This window comes from Periplaneta americana, chromosome 2, assembly GCF_040183065.1.
Source record: "Periplaneta americana isolate PAMFEO1 chromosome 2, P.americana_PAMFEO1_priV1, whole genome shotgun sequence".
In the NCBI taxonomy this organism is placed as follows: domain Eukaryota; kingdom Metazoa; phylum Arthropoda; class Insecta; order Blattodea; family Blattidae; genus Periplaneta; species Periplaneta americana.
Genome location: NC_091118.1, coordinates 7941870 through 7963387, shown reverse-complemented (window position 1 = coordinate 7963387; position 21518 = coordinate 7941870). Strand labels below are relative to the sequence as shown.

The following is a 21518-nucleotide window of genomic DNA, read 5'->3' as shown; positions in this document are numbered from 1 at the left end:
TCAGCGAATAAAGACGTTTATTTTCCCTGAACCAAAAAATTGTACTTTCCTTTGCATAAAAAAATCTTCTAGAATGATTACTTTACAAACTTCTCTGTCCAGTTGGCCTTGATTTCTCATAACGTTACGATATCGTTTTCAGCTTCTTATCCGTATCCTGGAATTGTTTCCTATGATTTATAATCTGCTATGACTAAAATGTTCATACAATTTTTCCATGAATTTATTTACCAGTTTTCAAGGCCCCTACCAATTACTATTGTTCACAACTGCTCCAACACTTTTGCTAGATGAATTAATATAATATTTTTATAATGTTCTACTAGCAGCGAACCCAATATAGCAAACAATAAACACAGCTGTTGTAGAGCAAAGTTTCTTCTATGGAATGAACGCATTGTGTCCTGACTTGACGTTACGTCACAGCATCATCATGTTTTCCGCAACGGCCAGGTTGAACAGGAAGTTGTCCAGTGCCTGCGGCAGATTTTTCTCCCTCAGTGTCTCGATGGACACCATGTTCTTTCCTTCAGGTGTGGAAACAGTAGCCAACAGCCTGTGGACATAACAATAATGATAATGATAATTAGGGCTGGAAATTTGATAAAATTGCATCTTTTTTATAGTACGCCTGAAACATAGCTGCTTTAATATTTATGTTATGTGATAAAGAAAACCTACAAATTAAACCAAACCCTTTAACTCTATTAAATATAGAATATAATCTAAATTTAACAGAAGAAATACTAAAATCAGAAGTAAACACTGAAATACTAAAACAATTGACTTTAGAGACAATTAATATTAGGTACCCTCCACAAAACTGGCTTCATTTATACACTGACGGATCCTTGATCTCCAGAGAACAAGGTGCCGGTGCAGGTGTTATGTGCTGTCTCTTCTCACTTTATAGATCTCTTGGATATGAAACAACAAGTTTTGATGGAGAAATCATTGCAATAAGTGAAAGTTTCAGGAATCTTCTATGCCACATCAATAAATTTAGGAATGCAGTTATATTGTCAGACTCCAAAGCAGCTATTCTATCAATAGTCTCTAAACACACACCTTCATCTCAAACAACAGAAATAACTAAAATGCTCTCTCAATTAATATCACTCAATAAAAGAATTGTATTCCAATGGATACCATCCCATTGTGGAATCCTGGGAAACGAGAATGCGGATGCTTTAGCAAAGAAGGGCAGCACTGCTACTTACAGACCTGTTACTAAATCTACGTATTACTCTGTGAAAAGATATATTAAATCTACTTAGACTTCAACAAACAAAATTTGATAACACAATCGCAAGGGAAAAAATGGAACTCTCTGCATCAAAATCCACAGTTAATTCCCGATTTACCACGCAAATCGTCTGTAGCTGCATTTAGATTGGCAACAGGCTATGATTGTGAGCCGTGCCTACTACCACGGCCGTTCACCTAGTACGTCACTTCGTCCGTCAGAGCGCTCTCAGACGTCACAGAATAGATAGCGCTATCAATCCCTTCATTTGTTCTTTCCAAATAATCCTATTGGCCGGGTCATTACGTCTCACGAGGATAGAGGGGGAGAGAGTTTACCTGTTTTAACGGAGATACACGGAACGTCACTTGGGTTCCGGTACGCAGCAGATACACTTAACAAGACTTAGGCTCTCGTACGCGGGAGATATTCGGAAACACTTGGCTCAGATTCAAGATCTCGTACGCGGCAAAAACATTTAACAAGACTTAGCATTTTGGTACGTGGCAGATATAGACAACGTGACTCGGGCTTTGTACGTGCTGGAGATAGATCAGTGGAGTAGTTAAATTGCGTCGTGTGTGTTTGGGATTTTAGTGGATCGTAGTTTGAAATATCGCTTACTAGTGATACGTCTTGGGGGCAAGTTTTAGTATTTGCATCGAGTAACATATTTGTGAGATATATGTGTTTGAAGTAAATTGTATTGGGAATTATGTAATGAGATATGATTTGAAATGTGAGTTCATGTTCCGAGACGGTTAGAGTGATAAGGCAGCGATTACTATCTCACATTTGGTTTTAGTGTTTTCCCTGCTCCATTTTGATTGTTGCTTTCCTTCGCCGCTATTCTCTTATCATGTGCGTCGAGTTTAGTTGCTATTTAAATGATCCTTGAGATTGGAATTATCGTCCGTTACTTATTACGTGTATCTGTCTCCATCCCTCTCTCTCTCCGTTGGGTGTTCATTTTGTAAAGTGCAGAGATTTGTGTTAGTGCTATTCGCACAGTTTATGTGAGCAATATGTGCAATGGGTAATGTATAGTGATCTGTCATGTAATGCCTTATGGTGGGTAGAGATTGTCTCTTATTGAGTGTACATGTATTTTTAGTTTGCTTAGTCAGACTGAGTGGTATCTATGGTCCAATGGATCATGTATTAAGTTAATGTGCTGGCTGGGTGTTGTGTTCAGATTCATACTCAGATAGTTTATATATATATATATATATATATATATTTAGAGAGTGGTTCATGAACATATGGTTAATAGGTTAGTTACTGATGGTCGAGAGACGGCCATATTAGATGGTTTAATCACTTATAAGTGTGTTGGCCTCAGCCTTGTGATACTTACATGATTTACATATCCTGGGGATATCATTTCAGATTAGTTTGTCCTATTTTCACTCACCTATATCATATTTATTGTTATTTCATTTTCCATTTATGTACATTGTTACTTATTATTGTTAATTATATTTGTTTTACAAATTCGCACTATTCATTTCTAAAAGTCTTCCACTGCGCACACCCAATCCTTTCAATGTGCCGTCCACCTGGCGAAAGCAGCCAATATAAGAAAGATAAAGAGGAGGAGTGGATGATCGTACCACCGCCTTCAATTGTTTGGCCAAACACCTGCATAGAATTGGAATATATCAGTCCCCTAACTGCCCATTGTGCAACTCAAACCAAGAAATGGATTCGGAACACCTCAAAATCTGTGCTTCAGTGGCTGGCCATGATAATATCTCTGAAAAATATTGGAGTGCAAGAGGTCAAATGACTTTATTGTCAAACACCTGGCATTAGAAAACAACAACAACATGTTATGTGATAAACTGAGTGTTTTAAGACATATTTGTTACGGCATTTTTTTTTTTTGCATTTTTTGCCTGTTTCAACTCATAAGAGCATCTTTTGTGTTATTCGGACATTTTTGAGGCATTTTCATTTAATTTTGGCCACAAATCTCCATTATTAATATAAAATAATGTTTATTTCCTTTGATAATTTGTCTACATATTTTGTCTGTCAATATCCTTTATTTTTTACTTGGTCATTTAACGGCGCTGTACCAACTATGACGTTATTTAGCGTCGATGGAGTTGGTGATAGTGATATGATATTTGGCGAAATGAGGCCGAGGATTCGCCATAGATTACCTGACATTTGCCTTACGGTTGGGAAAAACCTCGGAAAAAACCAACCAGATAATCAGCCCCAGCGGGAATCGAACCCGCGCACGAGCATAACTCCAGATTGGCAGGCAAGCGCCTTAACCAACCGAGCTACGCCGGTGGCTAATACCCATTATTTTGTATAATATTTTAATCGTTTTTCTACAGAAATATTGCCCTTTTAACGTAGTACACCCCATGTAATGGATGAGTCCAACCATCCCTTCAATATAGACTCCTCTATACTTGCTAATTCCGTATAAGAGTGGCCTTGTGATGGGCTACATGGAAACTATATCAGGTAAAATAATTAATTAAAGTGTACCACTTAGAAAAAATTATGTAAAATTAAATAAACTTAAATGTTGGTATTAGAATTTAATTTAATTACTAGTCTAAATATTAAGTAGTATAAAACTCCTTTTCCTACTAAGCCGATTTTAGAATGTAAGATCAATTTTTAGGGCATTTTTGAAAGATTTTTAGGTCATAAATGCATTGTTTTTAGGACATTTTTTATGATTTATAGGTCATCAAAATCCTAGCCCTAATGATAATACTATAATGACGCCACAATTTTATCCTGTACTTCTTTATTAAGTTTATATTTTTCACGCCATCTACAGTAATAAAAATTCTTAATACAGTGAAATGCCAGTATAACGAACTTGAGGGGTACAGAAATAATTTTCGTTATAGTGAAATTTCGTTAAACCGAAAATTGATTAAATTTGCCTACAAATTGTGTCCCATATTATAGAATAACAGATATGTACCTGGGTTAGGTTGTACCATATTATATTGCAACTTCAATAAAAATCGGTACCTAAATGCATATTCGACATATTCTTGCATATTTTACAATATTTTATTATTCATCAAAAATTAAGTTTTACAGAGCAAAAAGTATGTTGAACAGGGTTATATATGTAGAGTGTTCTTACATTTACAGCCACGTTTCAAATATTTAGCTTGAAGAAAAAAATCCCAAAACTAAATCTACAGTTCAAGAAAACAAACCTGAGACAAACATATGAAACGAAATATTTAGGGACAATTTTTGATTCAAAATTATCTTGGAAAAATCATATTGAAGCAGTAGTAAACAAATCAACAAAAAGTCTTCCAGTTTTAAAGAGATTAGTTGGAGCCAAGTGGGGTAGTAATCGGCAGACTTTGAACATCACGTACAAAACATTCATCAAGCCAATACTTCTCTACAATGCGGAGGTATTAATTACAGCAAATAATTCCAACCTGAATCGACTAGAAGTATGCCAAAATCAGGCCCTGCGACTAATAACTGGTGCAGCAAAATCAACTCCAATCACGGCAATGCAAGCCCTAACCCAGAACCCTCCAATATATCTCACTCTAGAGAAGCAGGCACTAACACACCATGAAAAAATGCTGCGGTTAACAACAACAAAATGGGAAAAAAGACTGTTACAACCAACCAAGTTGAAAACACAAACAAGTTTCCTGTCCAAAGTCACGGAAATAAAAACAGAATTGAATCTCCCTAAATCTAAAGAAAACATTTTAAGCAGAGAAAACCCTCTAACCTTCGAACCAATTAACATTCAACTAGATTTAGAAAAACCAGTTACAAAATCTGAAACTTCCAAACCTGTACTAAAAGCGCTGGCATTAGAAGCTGTGAACAATAGATACCCACCAGAAGAATGGTTACATATCCACACAGATGGGTCTACTATCGATAACAACTCAGGATTAGGAATTACGTGTACGTTATTCTCATTTTATCAACCAGCAGGATATCATACAACAAATTTTGATGCGGAAATAATGGCTATTCATATCTCACTCCAACACCTACTGTACAGAATAGATAAATTTCAAAATGCTGTCATTCCCTCTGATTCTAAAGCAGCATTATCTGCAATAAGTTCATATAAAATGATGTCAATCCAAATTAAAGAATGTCACAAAATGATCCAACAACTTCAAAAACTACAGAAAAGAATTCAATTGCAATGGATACCTGCACATTGCGGAATTGCTGGAAATGAAACTGCTGACTTTCTTGCCAAAAAAGGATCCAATTTAATTCAGAATACAAATACAAGCCTACCTTTTACATCCATCAAAAGACTAATTAAAAATAAATATAAAATCAAGCAAAACCAAGCACTACATACCAAAGCCAAAGATAAAAACTGGAGCATTTTAATAAAAAAACCAGAAATTATTCCAGAAATCCCACGTAAATCTGCAGTAGCAAAATTCAGACTGCTTACAGAACACGATTATTTGGCCAAACACTTGAATAAAATAGGAATTTACACAAATCCAAATTGCCCTCTATGCAACAAAGAAGAAGAAATGACTGAAGATCATCTACAAACCTGTGAAGTTCTACCTGATGGATCCACCACAGAGAAATATTGGAGAGCAAGAACGCTAATGGCTTCGTTGCCAAAGCCCGGCATTAGATAACAACAACAACATTTACAGCCACCAGACTAGCCGGCCCAGGTTCGATTCCCGGCGGGGTCAGAAATTTCATGTAAAATTTTTACCTCGCGACTAGGAGAGATGGCGGTGCACAACTTCTAACCACTAAATTGTGCACCAATATGCACTACTAAATACAGCTATTTTATTAGCATCAGGAGTTACTGTAACATGAGCATATCATGGTCTTCTAGAAAATAATTAAATCGCAAATCTCTCTGCAGTGCATATGAAGAAAAGGCATATGTCACTGTTGATAGTGATTCGTCCGTCGGATGGGGATGTTAAGCCTGGCAGCTCTCTTGGTGCTATTCGACAGGAGTAGGCTACGTGCTGGCACCGGGTTTACCCTTCTCACCTTCACCATCATCCTCACTTGTTACCTAAAAAAAAAAACGCACGCACACACACCCCCCCACTTGTCAAATCGATTTCTCGAAATATTACGATCTACGAGATTGGGTTCTGTATGATCACTACCTTCGAAAGTTAAATTTTATTAAACTGTTTCATTTAAATATAAAATCAAACCACAACAATTGCGTCTATGAAAGTGCATTCAGAAAACTCACTGAAACCAAGGGTGACCGATGCCTAGCGATAACTCATTTACTTTATTTTCTTTAGAATTTATTTTACGTAATTTTTAAACGCTTATTAGGCCTAATTTCGTTAAAACAACATTTTTTTTTGGTACTGGGATGCATTATTATTACATTAAACTGAATAGTTCGTTACTTATGCATTCTTTAAACTGAACACTTTTAACATGTAAATTAATAGCAAAATGGCCGGGACCAAAAATTATTTCGTCATTTTGAAAAATTCGTAATTGCGGCATTTCACTGTATAGTTCCTCATGCACTTATGGATAAACCTGTGACGGTAATGTTATGGATATTACATGTACTTTGAAAGAAAGAGACTACAGGAGTGTATAAATATCTTTCTTTTTTTTTTTCTTTATCCACATCAAATGGCTGAGAAGTACTTTCCTCAAAGCAAATCATAGGGTGGTGGCATTCTCTGACGTTCCAAAGAATTCAGTTGATAAAACACAGCCTGCTCATTATCTACATCTGTAACGAGAAACTCACATTATGGTCCTTGACTGCGTAATAGCTACTCTCTGTCTTTCATAATGTATCAACAATGTTATTTAATTTTGTGTTATTTTTTCCATGGCCCTATGAAATCAATCTTGAATATAACAGAAATAAACAAGTGACTGTAGAAGAGGCTATTTTAATATTTTACATGCATGTTTGATCACATTTATTTTTAGTTTTTTTAATAATTCAACGTTCATTTGTGCAATTTTAATGTAGCCTATGTTTTTTTGCTGTTTGTGAAGGCTGTGTGCAAAATTTGGTAAATATGGATTAAAGTGTGTATAGAGAACATACATACATAATCTCTTTCACTTTTATATAGTACATTTTGTAATATATTTTAGGTAAAATTGCTGTTTTAGTGTTTAATTCCGATATTAACAGATGAATACAGCACTAACAATGTAAATGCATGTGCTACTTTATTTTAAGGAATATCAGTGTTGTACACAAACTTATCCAACAGCCCCGATGGTTCATGCTCCCCCACCTGAGCTGGTTCAGCAGTTCCCTGGTCTTGTCTGCTATCTCACGCACCACCTGCTGCTCTGACAATGCCTCGTTCTCAGCCAGCTGCACCATGAACACTGCGATGTCCTTGTGGGTCTTGGTCATTGTCATGCTCTCTGCACAAATGATCAGTGCGAGTCATTTCTATTCCTCTATACAAACACGATTTAACAAATGACTCACGATCATACTTCATCATATATTTTACAACAATGTAGTTCGTTTATCATGTTGCAAATGATGTTATTGTTTATAGTTTATTTTCTTAAAATATCATTTAAAAGACATACATAGAAGAAATCATTTAATATGCATCCAAAAGAACAAACTTTTGTTTTATCATCTATATCCTCATTATAGAACGTCATTATACTCATCATCCTATACAATGACATTACCTTGTCTATGGAATTCTGTATCTAGCAACATCAAGGATTGCCGGACACTACTGAAATTCAAAATTAAGTTATAAGTATATATTTTTTTTGTATATCGAAATTTATTATTAAGAAGTTACAAGACATTCGATTACACTCTTTGTCTAGACGTTTGTAATTGTATTTCTTGTTTGCATTATTAGTTGCCCTTTCTCGTTTAGTTATTTAAATTAATAATGTGAAATGTGTTGTGTAAGTGAAGTGTGTTTGTATCAGTGAAGTTTTATAGTTTACAGTGGCAGTGCAAAGTATATGAACAGCGAAATGTTTTTGAAGTGTTAGTGAAATCAGGATAGAATCAGTGAAATGTGTCGTAGTTCCAGTGCAGTGAGTGAGCTGACAGCGAAATGAGTGTAGTGTTGAAAGGTACTTGTGCAGATATGAACATATCATACTCGTGGGTTTTAGTTCGATCTTAGTTTTAAGATACAAATTAGATTTACTTTAAATATTATTTTAAGTGAAAGTGCTTCATTTAATTTGGGATGCTCCTTATTATTATTATTATTATTATTATTATTATTATTATTATTATTATTATTATTATTATTATTATTAAAATGACATTAATTCAATTTTACAATGGTCTGTTGAAAATGGAATGAAAATTAATCAATCCAAAACTTTTGTTATTTCCTTCTCACGGAAAACTACTTCCCAAAAATTTAATTATTCTCTTAGTAATGTCGTAATTACTAAGAAAGATTGTATTAGAGATCTTGGTGTCTTACTTGATTCAAAATTATATTTCCATGATCATGTGCAATATATTTATACCCATTCATTAAGAATGCTTGGTCTAATCAGATCTATAACTTATTCTTTTTCTACTCCTATGTGTTTATTAATTTTATACTATACATTGGTTAGATCCAAGCTTGAATATGCATGCCTCGGCTAAATTGGAGAATATTCAAAGAAAATTTATTTCCTTGTGTTCTTATAGATTTTTACCAAATTCCGATTATAACTATGAGACTAATTGCAAATATTTTAATTGCGGTAGTTTGTTCACCAGACGTCAGGATCTTGATTATTTATTTTTTTGTAAAGTCATTAAGGATGATATTGATTGTGAATCTTTCATAAGCAATATCAGTCTTCATATTCCTGCTAAGGGTTTAAGATTTCATAAATTGTTTTATAATAGGAATTCTAAATCTCTGTTTCCGGTCTGCAGATGTATTAAATATGCTAATTTGCATGGATTGAACTTGGATCCATTTAATGTGTAGTAATACTTTTCGAGTTTTATGTCAGTTTTATTATTTATGCCATTGTTACATATGTATCATACTATTCTCGTCATTTGCATAACTTTACAATATTAATTATATGATTCCTGTCTTCATTTATATTATTTCATTAATTCATTTGTAATACATTTTATTTAATTACTATTATATTGATTGTATTTCATCTCATTGCCATTTTCTATCACTCATTCTCATCATCATTTGTTGTTTTGTTTCGTTTTGTACCTGTGCTAAACTGTAATTGGCCTTGTGCTGTTGTTTTGCACATTAATATTCTAAATAAATAAAATAAATAAATAAATAAATTATTATTATTATTATGAATTGTATTCTTTTTATTAGTTGTGTTTATTATTAATTGTCATTATTGAGTGTAATTAGTTACCACTGCCACAGGGTATTTACCAATTTGCAGTGTGAATAAATACACACATACAATATTAGTAAGATCTTAAGCTTTGTTTAATTATATACAGATTTAACATTTTTAATGTTTTTGTGTTCTTTTTTCCGTTTTGTATATATTACTGTAATTGTAAACGTTCTTGTTTTGTGTTTACATTTTTGTGTAATGGAATGTTACTAATTAGTTCCTTCGCTGTGCTCCTAAAATTTTCTATATGTACATATTTCTAATGTGGATATGGAGAAGAATGGAGCATGTGAAATGGACAGACAGAATAAGAAATGAAGCTGTGCTAGAAAGAGTGGGTGAAGAAAAATAATGCTGAAACTGATCAGGATGAGAAAAAGGAATTGGCTGGGTCACTGGCTGAGAAGAAACTGCCTACTGAAGGATGCACTGGAAGGAATGGTGAACGAGAGAAGAGTTCCGGGCAGAAGAAGATATCAGATGATAGACGACATTAAGATATATGGATCATATGCGGAGACAAATAGGAAGGCAGAAAATAGGAAAGACTTGAAAATGCTGGGTTTGCAGTGTAAGACCTGTCCTGGGATGGAACACTTATGTATGTAGTGTATATATGTACATACATCTGGTGATGTGGAAGAGAAGGCCTGATAACCTTAACTTCACCAGAATAAAAAAAATTATTAGCATCTTGTGGTATCGCCTTAGAGGAAAAAGATTTATTGGACGTCCGGCAAAGAGATGGCATGAGACCATAACAGACCACATGGCCTAACACTTGGATGGAAGATGATGATAATAATTATTATTGTTATTGTTGTTGTTATTATTATTATTATTATTATTATTATTATTATTATTTAGTGGAATATCAGAATTAACAGTAAATAAAGGATTCCAACATCAGTGCAGTTTATCACACACACTATTTAATGCAATCTCAAAGGAAGCACCAGCATTACCTTTAGCATGAGGAGCGACTGTGATCTCTCTAGCTGGGAGGTTCACCAGCACATCGTACAGATCCGTCCGGGTCCCAACAGCGCTGTCACGACACCCAGCCACAAAGCTCGTGTTGCTCTGAAAACATCAAAATTGTGGAGGCTTTCTCGGCGTTGATTCATAATGATGGATTCACGGGCTATCAGCCGAGTTAAAGTTGTGGAATACTCCAAGCTTTCGGTTACTGTCTCTGTAGACATCTTCAGGGAACTGATGATGACAATGTCTGAATGTCGTCTCATATATATATATGTTCACGAAAAGGCAGAAAACATATTTGTTTTGGAACTTTATCAATAAATTGCTGAATGTGAAAATATATATATATATATATATATATATATATATATACAGACGTGGAAAAATTATTAACAAAATTGACGATTTTTATGATATTTTGTTTACAAAATTTGACTTTTCAATTTAGACTACAGTTGACAATTTTGGATATTTCCATCATTACAGTAGACAGAAACGAGCAAAAATGTCAACTGTAGTTTAAATTGAAGAGTCACGTTTTGTAAAAATATATAATAAAAATCTTCAATTTTGCTAATAATTTGTAAATTAGCACAAATGTAAACTGCATTGAAGAGTCAGATTTTGTAAAAATATAAAACAAAAATCTTCAGTTTTGCTAATAATTTGGAAATATCCAAAATGTCAACTGTAGTCCAAATTGAAGAATCGAATTTTGTAAAAATATACAATAAAAATCTTCAGTTTTGCTAATAATTTGTAAATATGCAAAAATATCAAATGTAGTCCAAATTGAGGAGTTAAATTTTGAAAAATATACAATACAAATCTTCAATGTTGCTAATAATTTGGAAATACACAAAAATGTCAACTGTAGTCTAAATTGAAGAATCATATTTTGTAAAAATATATAATAAAAATCTTCAATTTTGCTAATAATTTGTCCACGTCTGTATATATGAGTAGCTTAATATCAAAGACGGACATCTGTTATCGCCATAATTTTGATCTAGAGGCAATTTTTTAATTCACAGTGTTCTTTGTAATATTTAACACGATTTATTTTATACATATAGTGTTAGAGTTTGCATATGGTTTCACTATAACTGGAAATAGCATGAAAAATTGTATAAAAAACCACAGCTATCTAAATTTCGATTAAGGTCAGATGTCCGTCTTTGATATTAAGCTACTCATATATATATATATAAATTGGTTCGGTCAGATGATGCAGGATTGGCTAGTGGTGGGACCAATCACTATTGGGAACGAGTAATCTTGGAAGCAATTGAAATTAGATTAGAAAAGAACAATTTCAATAGGGATAGTGGCCTGCAACTCAGCAAGGCATGGACCCTGGCCTTGAACAGACTAAAGCCCTCACAAGAGGAACCCGGTAGGGGCGGAGCTTATGAACACACAGAATTCCCGGCCTTCATTATATCGCCAAATTTCATTTCAAGTTACTGAAAACCAGCAGCTAGAAAATAAAGAGTTCCAGATTTTAATTAATTGTGCTGTTGCCTCAAATGAAGCTTTGCATTTTATTCACAAAGGAGGATAATTACGTAATTTTTTTTTACATAAATTTCGTAATTAAGATTACCGACAGACCTACCTTAAGGTCGATCAACTCCTCAGGCACCAGGTCGATCCAAGGGAACAGAATATCCGCTGCTTTCCTGTGCCACATCAGTGCGGGGAATGTCGACATCCACTGAAATGCACGATATTCAAATCACTACATAAAATACCATTACAACAACAGTTTCTGTACTTATTATACTATGTCATTCTATAATTCTATATATAAATTAGAATATAGTAAATTCTCGATTATCCACTTTGTGGACTAACCACAGCCTTTCTTTTATACGCTACAAGTGTCTTCCTCAAACAGTGCACAAGACCTAGGGTAATAAGTTAGCTTTGAATCTGCCTTCTGTTTGTGGATAGATCTGTATTTCAGTTGCGCTTAGGTGGAAAGTGCTTACGCAGTATAATCATTATTCATTTGTTTTTCTTAGTTCTGAACAATGTCTGAAAAACGAAAATGTGTAGTGTTATTGATATAGCAGAAACTGGAAATAATATGTAAATTTGAAGAAAGCAACCAGTATGCAGAATCTGGCCTTGGTATACACATTGGGTGAAACTACAATCCGTGATCTTTGGAAAAGCAAAGGCAAAATAATATATTTTCCGAGCAACTGTGACTCATCCAGAGGCATATCGAAATGAGAGTAATGAACACAACAACAGACTCTAACTGCGGAAAAGCTAATCAGCCATGCTTCTGCAAGAAGATCAAGGGATGTACAAGGCGAACAAGGGTAGAAAAAAAGAACAAGGGAAAGACAAGGAGAGCAATAATTGGAAGGCAAGGAAAACAAGGCGAACAAAGGCAGGAGGGTGAGACAAGAAGAGCAAAGGGAAACAACGAGAACAAGGGACAGAAAAAAGAACAAGGGAAAGACAAGAAAACCAAGAAGAGGGGGAGACAAGAAGAACAAGGGGAATACAAGGAAAACAAGGAGAGGACAAGGAGAATAAGGGGAAAACAAGAGAGGACAAGAATAGGGGGAAGACGAGAACAATGAGAATAGGAGAATAAGGGAACTGTAAAGGGAAGGGGAAAACAAGGAGAACAAGGGGAATACGAGAACAAGGGAACTGTAAACAGAAGAAGGGGAATACAAGGAGAACAAGGAGAATACAAATAGAAGGAGAATGTAAAGAGAAAAAGAGGAATACAAAGAGAACAAAGAGAATACAAAGAGAACGAGGGAATTGTAAAGAGAAGAAGGGGAATACAAAGAGAAGAAGGAGAATGTAAAGAGAAAAAGGGGAATACAAGGAGAACAAGGGAATACAAAGAGAAGAAGGAGAATGTAAAGAGAAAATGGGGAATACAAGGAGAAGAAGGAGAATGTAAAGAGAAAAAGGGGAATACAAGGAGAACAAGGGAATACAAAGAGAAGAAGGAGAATGTAAAGAGAAAATGGGGAATACGAGAACAAGGGAATACAAAGAGAAGAAGGAGAATGTAAAGAGAAAATGGGGAATACAAGGAGAACAAGGGAATACAAAGAGAAGAAGGAGAATGTAAAGAGAAAATGGGGAATACAAGGAGAACAAGGGAATACAAAGAGAAGAAGGAGAATGTAAAGAGAAAAAGGGGAATACAAAGAGAACAAGGGAATATAATAGCATACATTTATAAACATATGTAAAAATTTTTGTATTAAATAATTAATATTGTTGTATATGCGAACGCTGTACTTCAGTTTATCCTGTTATGTTAACATCCTGAAATGAATGAATGAAAATAAACAAGTAAACAAACAAATGTGTAAGTAAATAAGTAATTAAATGAATAAATAGTTGAATAAATATATAATTAAATAAACGATTAAATAAATATAAAATACAGTAATTAAATAAATAAAAAAATAAACAATAAATAAATACAATGAGAACAAGGGGAAAAGGAAGACAAAATCCAGGAGAACAAGGGTAATACAAGAAGAACGAAGAGAGGGATGATAGTCAATTCCCAAGATAGCCCCCCCCCCCCCATGCCTAGTGAGAAGATATAACTCAATGTCAGAAGATTCCTATGTCTCTTGAATAAACATTTTGAATCTTTCCACGACATGTGAGATAGCGGGGCCTTGGCTGAACATGAATGCTGTATGAACATTAGGCTGTGCACAGCCCTCGCTTACTTTGAGTAAGGCCTCCAAGCTGTGATGGTAGACCACGATCCTCTTCTTGAGTAGTAATGCTGTGTAGATGAGGATGGTTTCTAGCCCAAACACTCTGATCAACTCTGCAACGAACATAAAGGAAGAGTGACAAAATGAAAAATTTAAGCTGAATCCGAAATCTAACTTGCGACCAGCCTTTGTGGTCTAGTGGTTACGTATATTTAAATATTAAAAGAACAGTTCTCACTTTTTTTTTCAGCAATAGAATTCAATTACTAATTCGTTTTAATCTTAAACTCCGTGGTGAAGGGAAATTGTCCCTCTGTCACTGCAAAACACGCGTCTGCGGCCTCTGATGCTCGAATGTGTCTGATTTTGCTGTACTTTGCTTTATTATGTTTAAGAATAATAAAAATTACTGATCAATAGAAGGTATTCTTTCCTGAAGAGCCAGGTCTAACCACATGGTTACTGTACTGAGTGTGGCGTACCCCTTATCCTGGTGTTTGGAGTGTGGTTGTTGTGGTTGCTCCGAGATTCGAAGTCCCGCACCAGGAATGTGCCGTTCTCCTCAGTGGTGCAGGAGCCCCTGGTCACCACAGACAGGTACAGCTGCAGCATGGACACAGGGCTGCCGGTCTTGCAGTATGTCTTGCTCAGCATCCGACAGAGGGTCTCATACTTGTCTGGATTCAGATCTCTGCTCCACAACACCAGTGCAAACTGCTTCACCTTGAAGAAAAACACTGCAATAGTACGATGAAAGAGTAATGCAACAGAGAAAAATTCTCTCCGGCGCCGGGATTTGAAACCAGGTTTTCAGCTCCACGTGCTGACGCTTTATCCACTAAGCCACACCGGATTCGACCCCGGCGTCGGAAGAATCATCTCAGTTTTAAGTTCCAAATGAGACGATTCTTCCGACGCCGGGGTGGAATCCGGTGTGGCTTAGTGGATAAAGCGTCAGCACGTAGAGCTGAAAACCCGGGTTCAAATCCCGGCGCCGGAGAGAATTTTTCTCCGTTCCATTACTCTTTCATCGTATGATGACGCAGAATATCTGCATGGAAATATCATATGTACTTCGGTACATTATAATAATATGTAACTGCAATAGTAGCTAGGCAACTGAATTAAAATAGTTTTAAGTTTTAAACTTTCTAATTCATTCATTTATTTCTGACACATACCCCTCATTTCTCGTGAAAAACAACAACTGAATAGACTACAGTGGATTATAGTGGACTTTATGTTGTCAGCAAACAGCTGGACACATTAAGAAGATTGATTTATTTCTGACCAAACTGTTTCCTATCATACGTATAACAGAATTATGAGTGGTGGATTGGTAAGCAATTTTGAGATCCTTATGGCAAATCCAAATGATTTAGAAGCCGACGCCATATGCGATTTAAAACTTTAATATGTTGTCATATATTACGCCTAAATTCTTAATTTTATTGCTGTTACCAACTCTAGGGATATATGAAATGCAGTACAGTTTCTTCACTTATTTTCCGTCAATAACTCTTAACTTTAGTCTTTTCCGAATTAAGCAAAAGACAATTTTCTCTACAACAATGTACAACATTACATTATAGGGTCAGAAGTAATATCTCCTTTAGACGCCATAAAGATGTGAAGCTAGAGCTGCATGTTTTCTTGACCTCGGCACTAGAATGAGGAAATTAGGCCTAGGTGATTTGATTGGCATCACACATCTTGAAGTCTTTTACTCTAGGAAAGACAAAGCACTCGATTTGATAGAAGGCTAAGTGGATTTATTTATTTATTTTATTTTATTTTATTGGGTATCAACATCTACGTTATTTAGCATCTGAATGAAATGAAGGTGATAATGCTGGTGAAATGAGTCCGGGATCCAGCACCGAAAGTTACCCAGCATTTGCTCGTATTGGGTTGAGGGAAAACCCCGGAAAAAACCTCAACCAGGTAACTTGCCCCGACCGGGATTCGAACCCGGGCCAGACGCGCTGACCGTTACTCCACAGGTGTGTACCGGCTAAGTGGATTCCAGGGCTATTCTGGAAGGAGCTAAATCTCACCTCTACCGGAGACTCAACCCAGGACCTTCCAGTCCATACCCAGTTTCATTTAGATAATACAAATCCAACACAGGAGACATTCTATGTTGTGTAACCAGAGTGGCGTCTAGCAACAATATGAAGGCGTTCAGTTACCCTGGGAAGATTGTCAGACTCGAAAACTTCAGTGCAGTTGATGTAGTACCACGCCTTGCCACTGCGACCATAAACAAAAGGCTGCACAGCAACATGGTCGCCATCTAGGCAACACTTGCGGAGTACAAGAGCCTGCTGCTGCTCGGTCACGGAGGGGTATGTCCATGTCCACAACACATCGCCATTGCTGTCCCGTTCTGGAACCAAACGAACATCCTTACAATAATTATGTAGTAAACATCGGCCAGGCAATCTCCCCGCAATAGGGGTCCAGGCACATATATTACCAAATATATATATATTTTAATTAAATGTTCAACTCTTCAACTCTGATTAATGCTGTGGAGAGAAGTTGAATTAGGTTATATTGACCAGCACTGGTTCTAAGAATATCGGATTTTGTCATTGTATTTGTACCCACTTACTGCTGCACTATTTATTGTCTCACTTTTGTTTTGAAGGAACAACACATTTTATCATACCCCAACACAAGAATAAAAACAAAACACAACGCTGTAAATACCTCTGCGTCAAATGCTATACCGGTAAGCCCATAGACAAATAAATACATACATAAACAATTGAAACAGTGATTGCAAACTAAACACGATAGTAAAATAGCAGCCACAATTAGTAACGAATATGGCTAAGATCACCGAAATAATTATACTTTTAAATTAATATATTCATCTTCAAATCTTGATTGAACTACCTGTAAAAAAAATTGTAACTTTTGACTTCAATACCAATGTTATAAAATGCATCAGTTTTATTTACAAAACAAAATAACGTTGTGCGCTTTTTACATTGTGTCTAAAAGAAGAAAAAAATATGAAAACACTTTCAATACTTTACCTATAATATTACATGCTATTAAATCCACCAAAGACGACATAACCTAAAACATTAATTCCAGAGTCCATTTACTGTCAAACTAATGACACATCCCGTCACGAGTTTTGAATTGTGAATCTTTGTTTGAAATTTCCCTACAATATTTCGAAAGTCGCAAATAATTTAATTATAACTTGACTTTAAAATCATATAACTCTAGTAACTATTTTTGTATGTGGTTGTCTATATATAATAGCAATAAATGTCCTAATAGTTATCATTTGCATTTAAATTCTGTAGAGAATATTTGCATTCTGAGGGAAATTGCAGTACTATGGCTGATATGCGTAATATTTGTATGTGCAGTATCATGTTTCAAAATTTCCTAGTTATGTATTGTATTTCTTATTACGACAAAATATAAGCGGAATTAAAACTATATTTATTATTAAATATTTCAAATGTATATATAAATGCGCATAAAGGCATTTAATGTACTTTAAAATTTGATTCTGTGAGGGAAATTTTATAAACTTGTCTGCCTTGTAAACAATAGAAAACAAGCTCGCAGCGACTGCGACATATTTATGATATTGAGGCATGTTAATGTCTGCACGTGTTGAGGTTAAGTTTTTTAACGCGTTATAGAATCATAAAGTGTATGACAATACTGTAAAAGTAGTGCAATGGCAGTAGCTAAAGACAATGTTCTTACTTTCAAAGGAAGCAATTACTTTCGACAGCGTTTAGTATTATCGACATTAAGCGGCAAACCAATTAGAATAAAAGACATCAGATCACAGGATGATGAACCTGGTTTAAGAGAGTTTGAAGTGAATTTAATTCGCTTATTGGACAAGATAACAAATGGATCTCGTATTGAAGTGAGCGAAACTGGTACATTGTTATACTACCAACCAGGACTTCTATATGGTGGGACGATGGAACATGAATGCTGTAAGCTGAGAAGCATTGGTTACTATCTCGACGTTTTAATAGCATTGGGACCATTTTGTAAGAAAGCTCTTAATCTTACTTTAAAAGGAGTGACAAATAATCAGAACGATCCGACAGTGGACTCTATTTTGAACGGAGCTGTGCCAGTTCTGAAGAGGTTTCTTGTAGTTGATGATGGCCTTGAATTGAAAGTAACGAAACGTGGAATGGCTCCAGAAGGTGGCGGAGAAGTAATTTTTAAATGTCCGATACGTAAACAGCTGAAAGCTATCCAACTTACGGATCAAGGAAAAGTGAAAAGAATTCGTGGTGTTGTGTATGCTGTACGTGTTTCACCAGCCATAAGCAATCGTCTCGTTGAGGCTGCTAAAGGTGTCTTCCTGCAGTTTATCCCTGATGTGTATATTTATACTGATCATCACAGAGGTGATAAATCTGGAAAATCTCCAGGTTTTGGTATTACATTAGTGGCGGAAACTACAACTGGCGTGTTTTACACTGCAGAGGCCATGTCAAAACCTGCAGGTTCAGGGGAAACTCCGTCTGTGCCAGAGGACGTTGGGAAAGAAGCTGCATTTCTTCTTCTAGAAGAGATCTTCAGGGGAGGTTGTGTGGACTCAACGTTTCAGAGTTACGCAGCTCTGTTCATGACTATGGCCCCCAAAGACATTTCCAAGTGTCTGATGGGCCCATTGTCACCATACACGATCCAGTTCCTGCGGCATCTCAAGGACTTTTTCGGCCATAGTTTTAAACTTGAGAGCTACAAAAAGAGTGAAGAAGAGGAAGAACTGAACACTGGTGCAAACAAAGTGCTAATTACTTGTTTGGGTATTGGATTCACAAATTTAAGCAAACGCGTTGGTTAGTGGTTGGTAAAACTGCGGAACGTTTATATTATTGGTCGATAGACTGAAACTTTCTTTTCCTTCTTGCCATGCACAGAATGAGTGATGTCGAATATTGAAATGGATGTGACAATGTTGTGTTTATATACTAGATTAATCCTTATTGCCTTGCAGAAATGTATAATCATAGTACATATTTCTGTACAAGAGTGCTACCAAAGCTAAGCATGATTGATATACCTACTTGGCTTCTAATTGAGTCATATGTACCGACAACAAAAGAAAAATGTAGGGGCGACTCCAATTTTGGACCGAAAATCCACTACTTCGCCTTCAAACTTTTTTCCTGAACACTCATCCAACTTCATGTGGCATCCTGAGTACACCATGTTTGCAAATAAATGACTTTTGAAATGCATTTCTTCCAATTGTGCATTGCCAACATACGAATTCATTCCACGGTCAATTCCCCTGAACCTTAAATATGATTCCAGTTCAGACATTTTCAACTAAAATTTGCCTTCCTTTGGTAGCGCTGTTGTACAGAATTACAGCATAATAAATTCGATAATGGTAAGGTAAGATCGTAATCCTAAAAAACTGAAAAATTGAGACTTTCATATCATTCTACGTGCATATGAAAGGATTCAATTTTCAGGCAATTATTTTTGGTATAAGTAACAATTCTTAAAATTTGTGACTCTCATTTTTTTAATATGTACCTTGGTAAAATGCTGCATTCCTCTTGATATTGAGTTAAATTGTAGGCTACAGAATCTCGATTTTTGTTAATAATCATAATGAGGTTATGCTATGAAGTCATGTGGCTTATTCGTAAAAAAAATTAATATAATAAAATACGTATGATTTTTAGCTTTCGTGATTTTTTTTTTAAATGGGGGATTACAGCCTTTTATCTTAACACAGTCTTATTATGTAATTAAACACAGACCCAAATTCTAACCTATGTTTAGATTTTCTTTCGCCTGTTGGTAATTATTTAGATTACGTAGCCCAGTATGGCTAACTACAGAGGATTCTAAGTTGAGGAAAAAAACAATTGGCCATATGGGGGGCTCTTTCATTAATTGACCAGTTGCCATAGAAACGCCTATTTATCACAGACCTTATATAGTGTAGTAGTCAAGGTCCATAAAACCAATGTTTTTTTTTTTTTTTTCCTCAACCAAGATCTACTATAATTATGTCAGGAATTAACAAATTGTATGGAATTATATAATACTACTATAATGTTTAGGTTCTGTGTATGGGTAAATGGCCGTGAATAAAGCACTTTGGGTGAACATTTCAGTTCATGTTAATTCTCTAGCATCTCTCAATACTTTCTGGTTCAGCTCACAGATGACATTACTTGTCAATAATGTGATGTTGAAATGTGTGTTCAGATTTATGCCCAGCGACAGTCCTGATATATTATATTTTATTTGAAGAACGACACATTTGCAATCGCACAAATTTCCAGATTCTGGACACCAAAGGAACTTTTCTTCAGGGAAAATTTCCAGAGAGCCGAGCCTGAGAATCGAACCTAGGACCTCCAGATCTGGAAGCCAAAATTCTGGCCATCAGACCACGGAGGAAGTTAATTTATCTTGTAAATTCAATTTTTCATGAGGTATAGAGCTCATATCACATTACGAAAGGTAGTACATGATATGTTCAACTGTAAATAAGGACAATTTTAATCAGTGAATTTAGTCCAGTTAGAAAAAATTTATGGATGATACAACATTATGTAACTGAAATGTTTTAGAAACCTGTTTATGAAAACAATGTTTTTGCTCGACCATGCTGAAATGTAGTAATTATACACCTGGTAGCAGTCCTTTAATGGACCTCATTAAAGTACACCTATTCATTAAAGTTCAGGTGTTCCACCAATCAGAAAACATCATTGTAGCAATATGAAAGCACAAGTATCGATTATTCTCGGATATGCAATCGAAAGACAACTAGCAAAATGTCACGGAAGCTGGAAATCCAGAAGGTTATGTTCTGTTACTGTAATAATTAGCGTTAATTGTAAATAATATTCAAATAAATTCAATTTGTCATCTCGTTTTTCAATGTCTAAATCAATTTCAAGGTTATATCGAGATTAATCTTTATTTTACTCTCTAGATTATATCAAGGTCAATGTCGACATTTGTTTCTAGGAAAAAATCAATACTTTCGCGTCTGCGCACATCTCACAATTTACGAGATATTGCACAAGGTCAGTTCCGCTCCCCAGTCAGATAAGAATAACATGAATACTTATAAATAATTTCAAGTTAGAAATATGGTCGAGCATAAAAAGTCGTATGAAACTTGCCTATAATGGTAATTAAGACGCTCGTATGAAAATTATGAAACGAGCGCAAGCGAG

At 35.3% G+C, this 21518-nt stretch overlaps 2 protein-coding genes across 2 annotated transcripts; one reads left to right on the top strand and one right to left on the bottom strand.

Moving 5' to 3' along the window:
• On the bottom strand, positions 1 to 17502 carry LOC138712418 (putative DENN domain-containing protein 10 B). Its single transcript, XM_069844214.1, has 8 exons — positions 17346 to 17502; positions 16491 to 16687; positions 14781 to 15021; positions 14308 to 14411; positions 12198 to 12296; positions 10561 to 10678; positions 7510 to 7645; positions 1 to 556 (listed from the first exon to the last, which is right to left on the bottom strand). The coding sequence occupies exons 1-8, from the start codon at positions 17383 to 17385 to the stop codon at positions 421 to 423; spliced, it is 1071 nt and encodes a 356-aa protein (XP_069700315.1). The 5' UTR covers positions 17386 to 17502; the 3' UTR covers positions 1 to 420.
• Positions 17503 to 17899: 397 nt separating this feature from the next.
• On the top strand, positions 17900 to 21212 carry Rtc1 (RNA terminal phosphate cyclase 1). Its single transcript, XM_069844202.1, has one exon. The coding sequence runs from the start codon at positions 18011 to 18013 to the stop codon at positions 19148 to 19150; it is 1140 nt and encodes a 379-aa protein (XP_069700303.1). The 5' UTR covers positions 17900 to 18010; the 3' UTR covers positions 19151 to 21212.
• Positions 21213 to 21518: the final 306 nt, after the last annotated feature.

What these genes read in the sequence shown, in the direction of transcription:
- Rtc1 (XM_069844202.1), top strand. Translation starts at nt 18,011, where the DNA reads ATGGCAGTAGCTAAAGACAATGTTCTTACTTTCAAAGGAAGCAATTAC.
- LOC138712418 (XM_069844214.1), bottom strand. Translation starts at nt 17,385, where the DNA reads ATGTCGTCTTTGGTGGATTTAATAGCATGTAATATTATAG. An exon ending in AGGAGTTGATCGACCTTAAG is followed by an intron (nt 10,679 to 12,197) that starts GTAGGTCTGTCG and finishes TGATGTTTTCAG; the next exon opens with AGCAACACGAGCTTTGTGGC. An exon ending in AGTCGCTCCTCATGCTAAAG is followed by an intron (nt 7,646 to 10,560) that starts GTAATGCTGGTG and finishes TCATTTGTGCAG; the next exon opens with AGAGCATGACAATGACCAAG.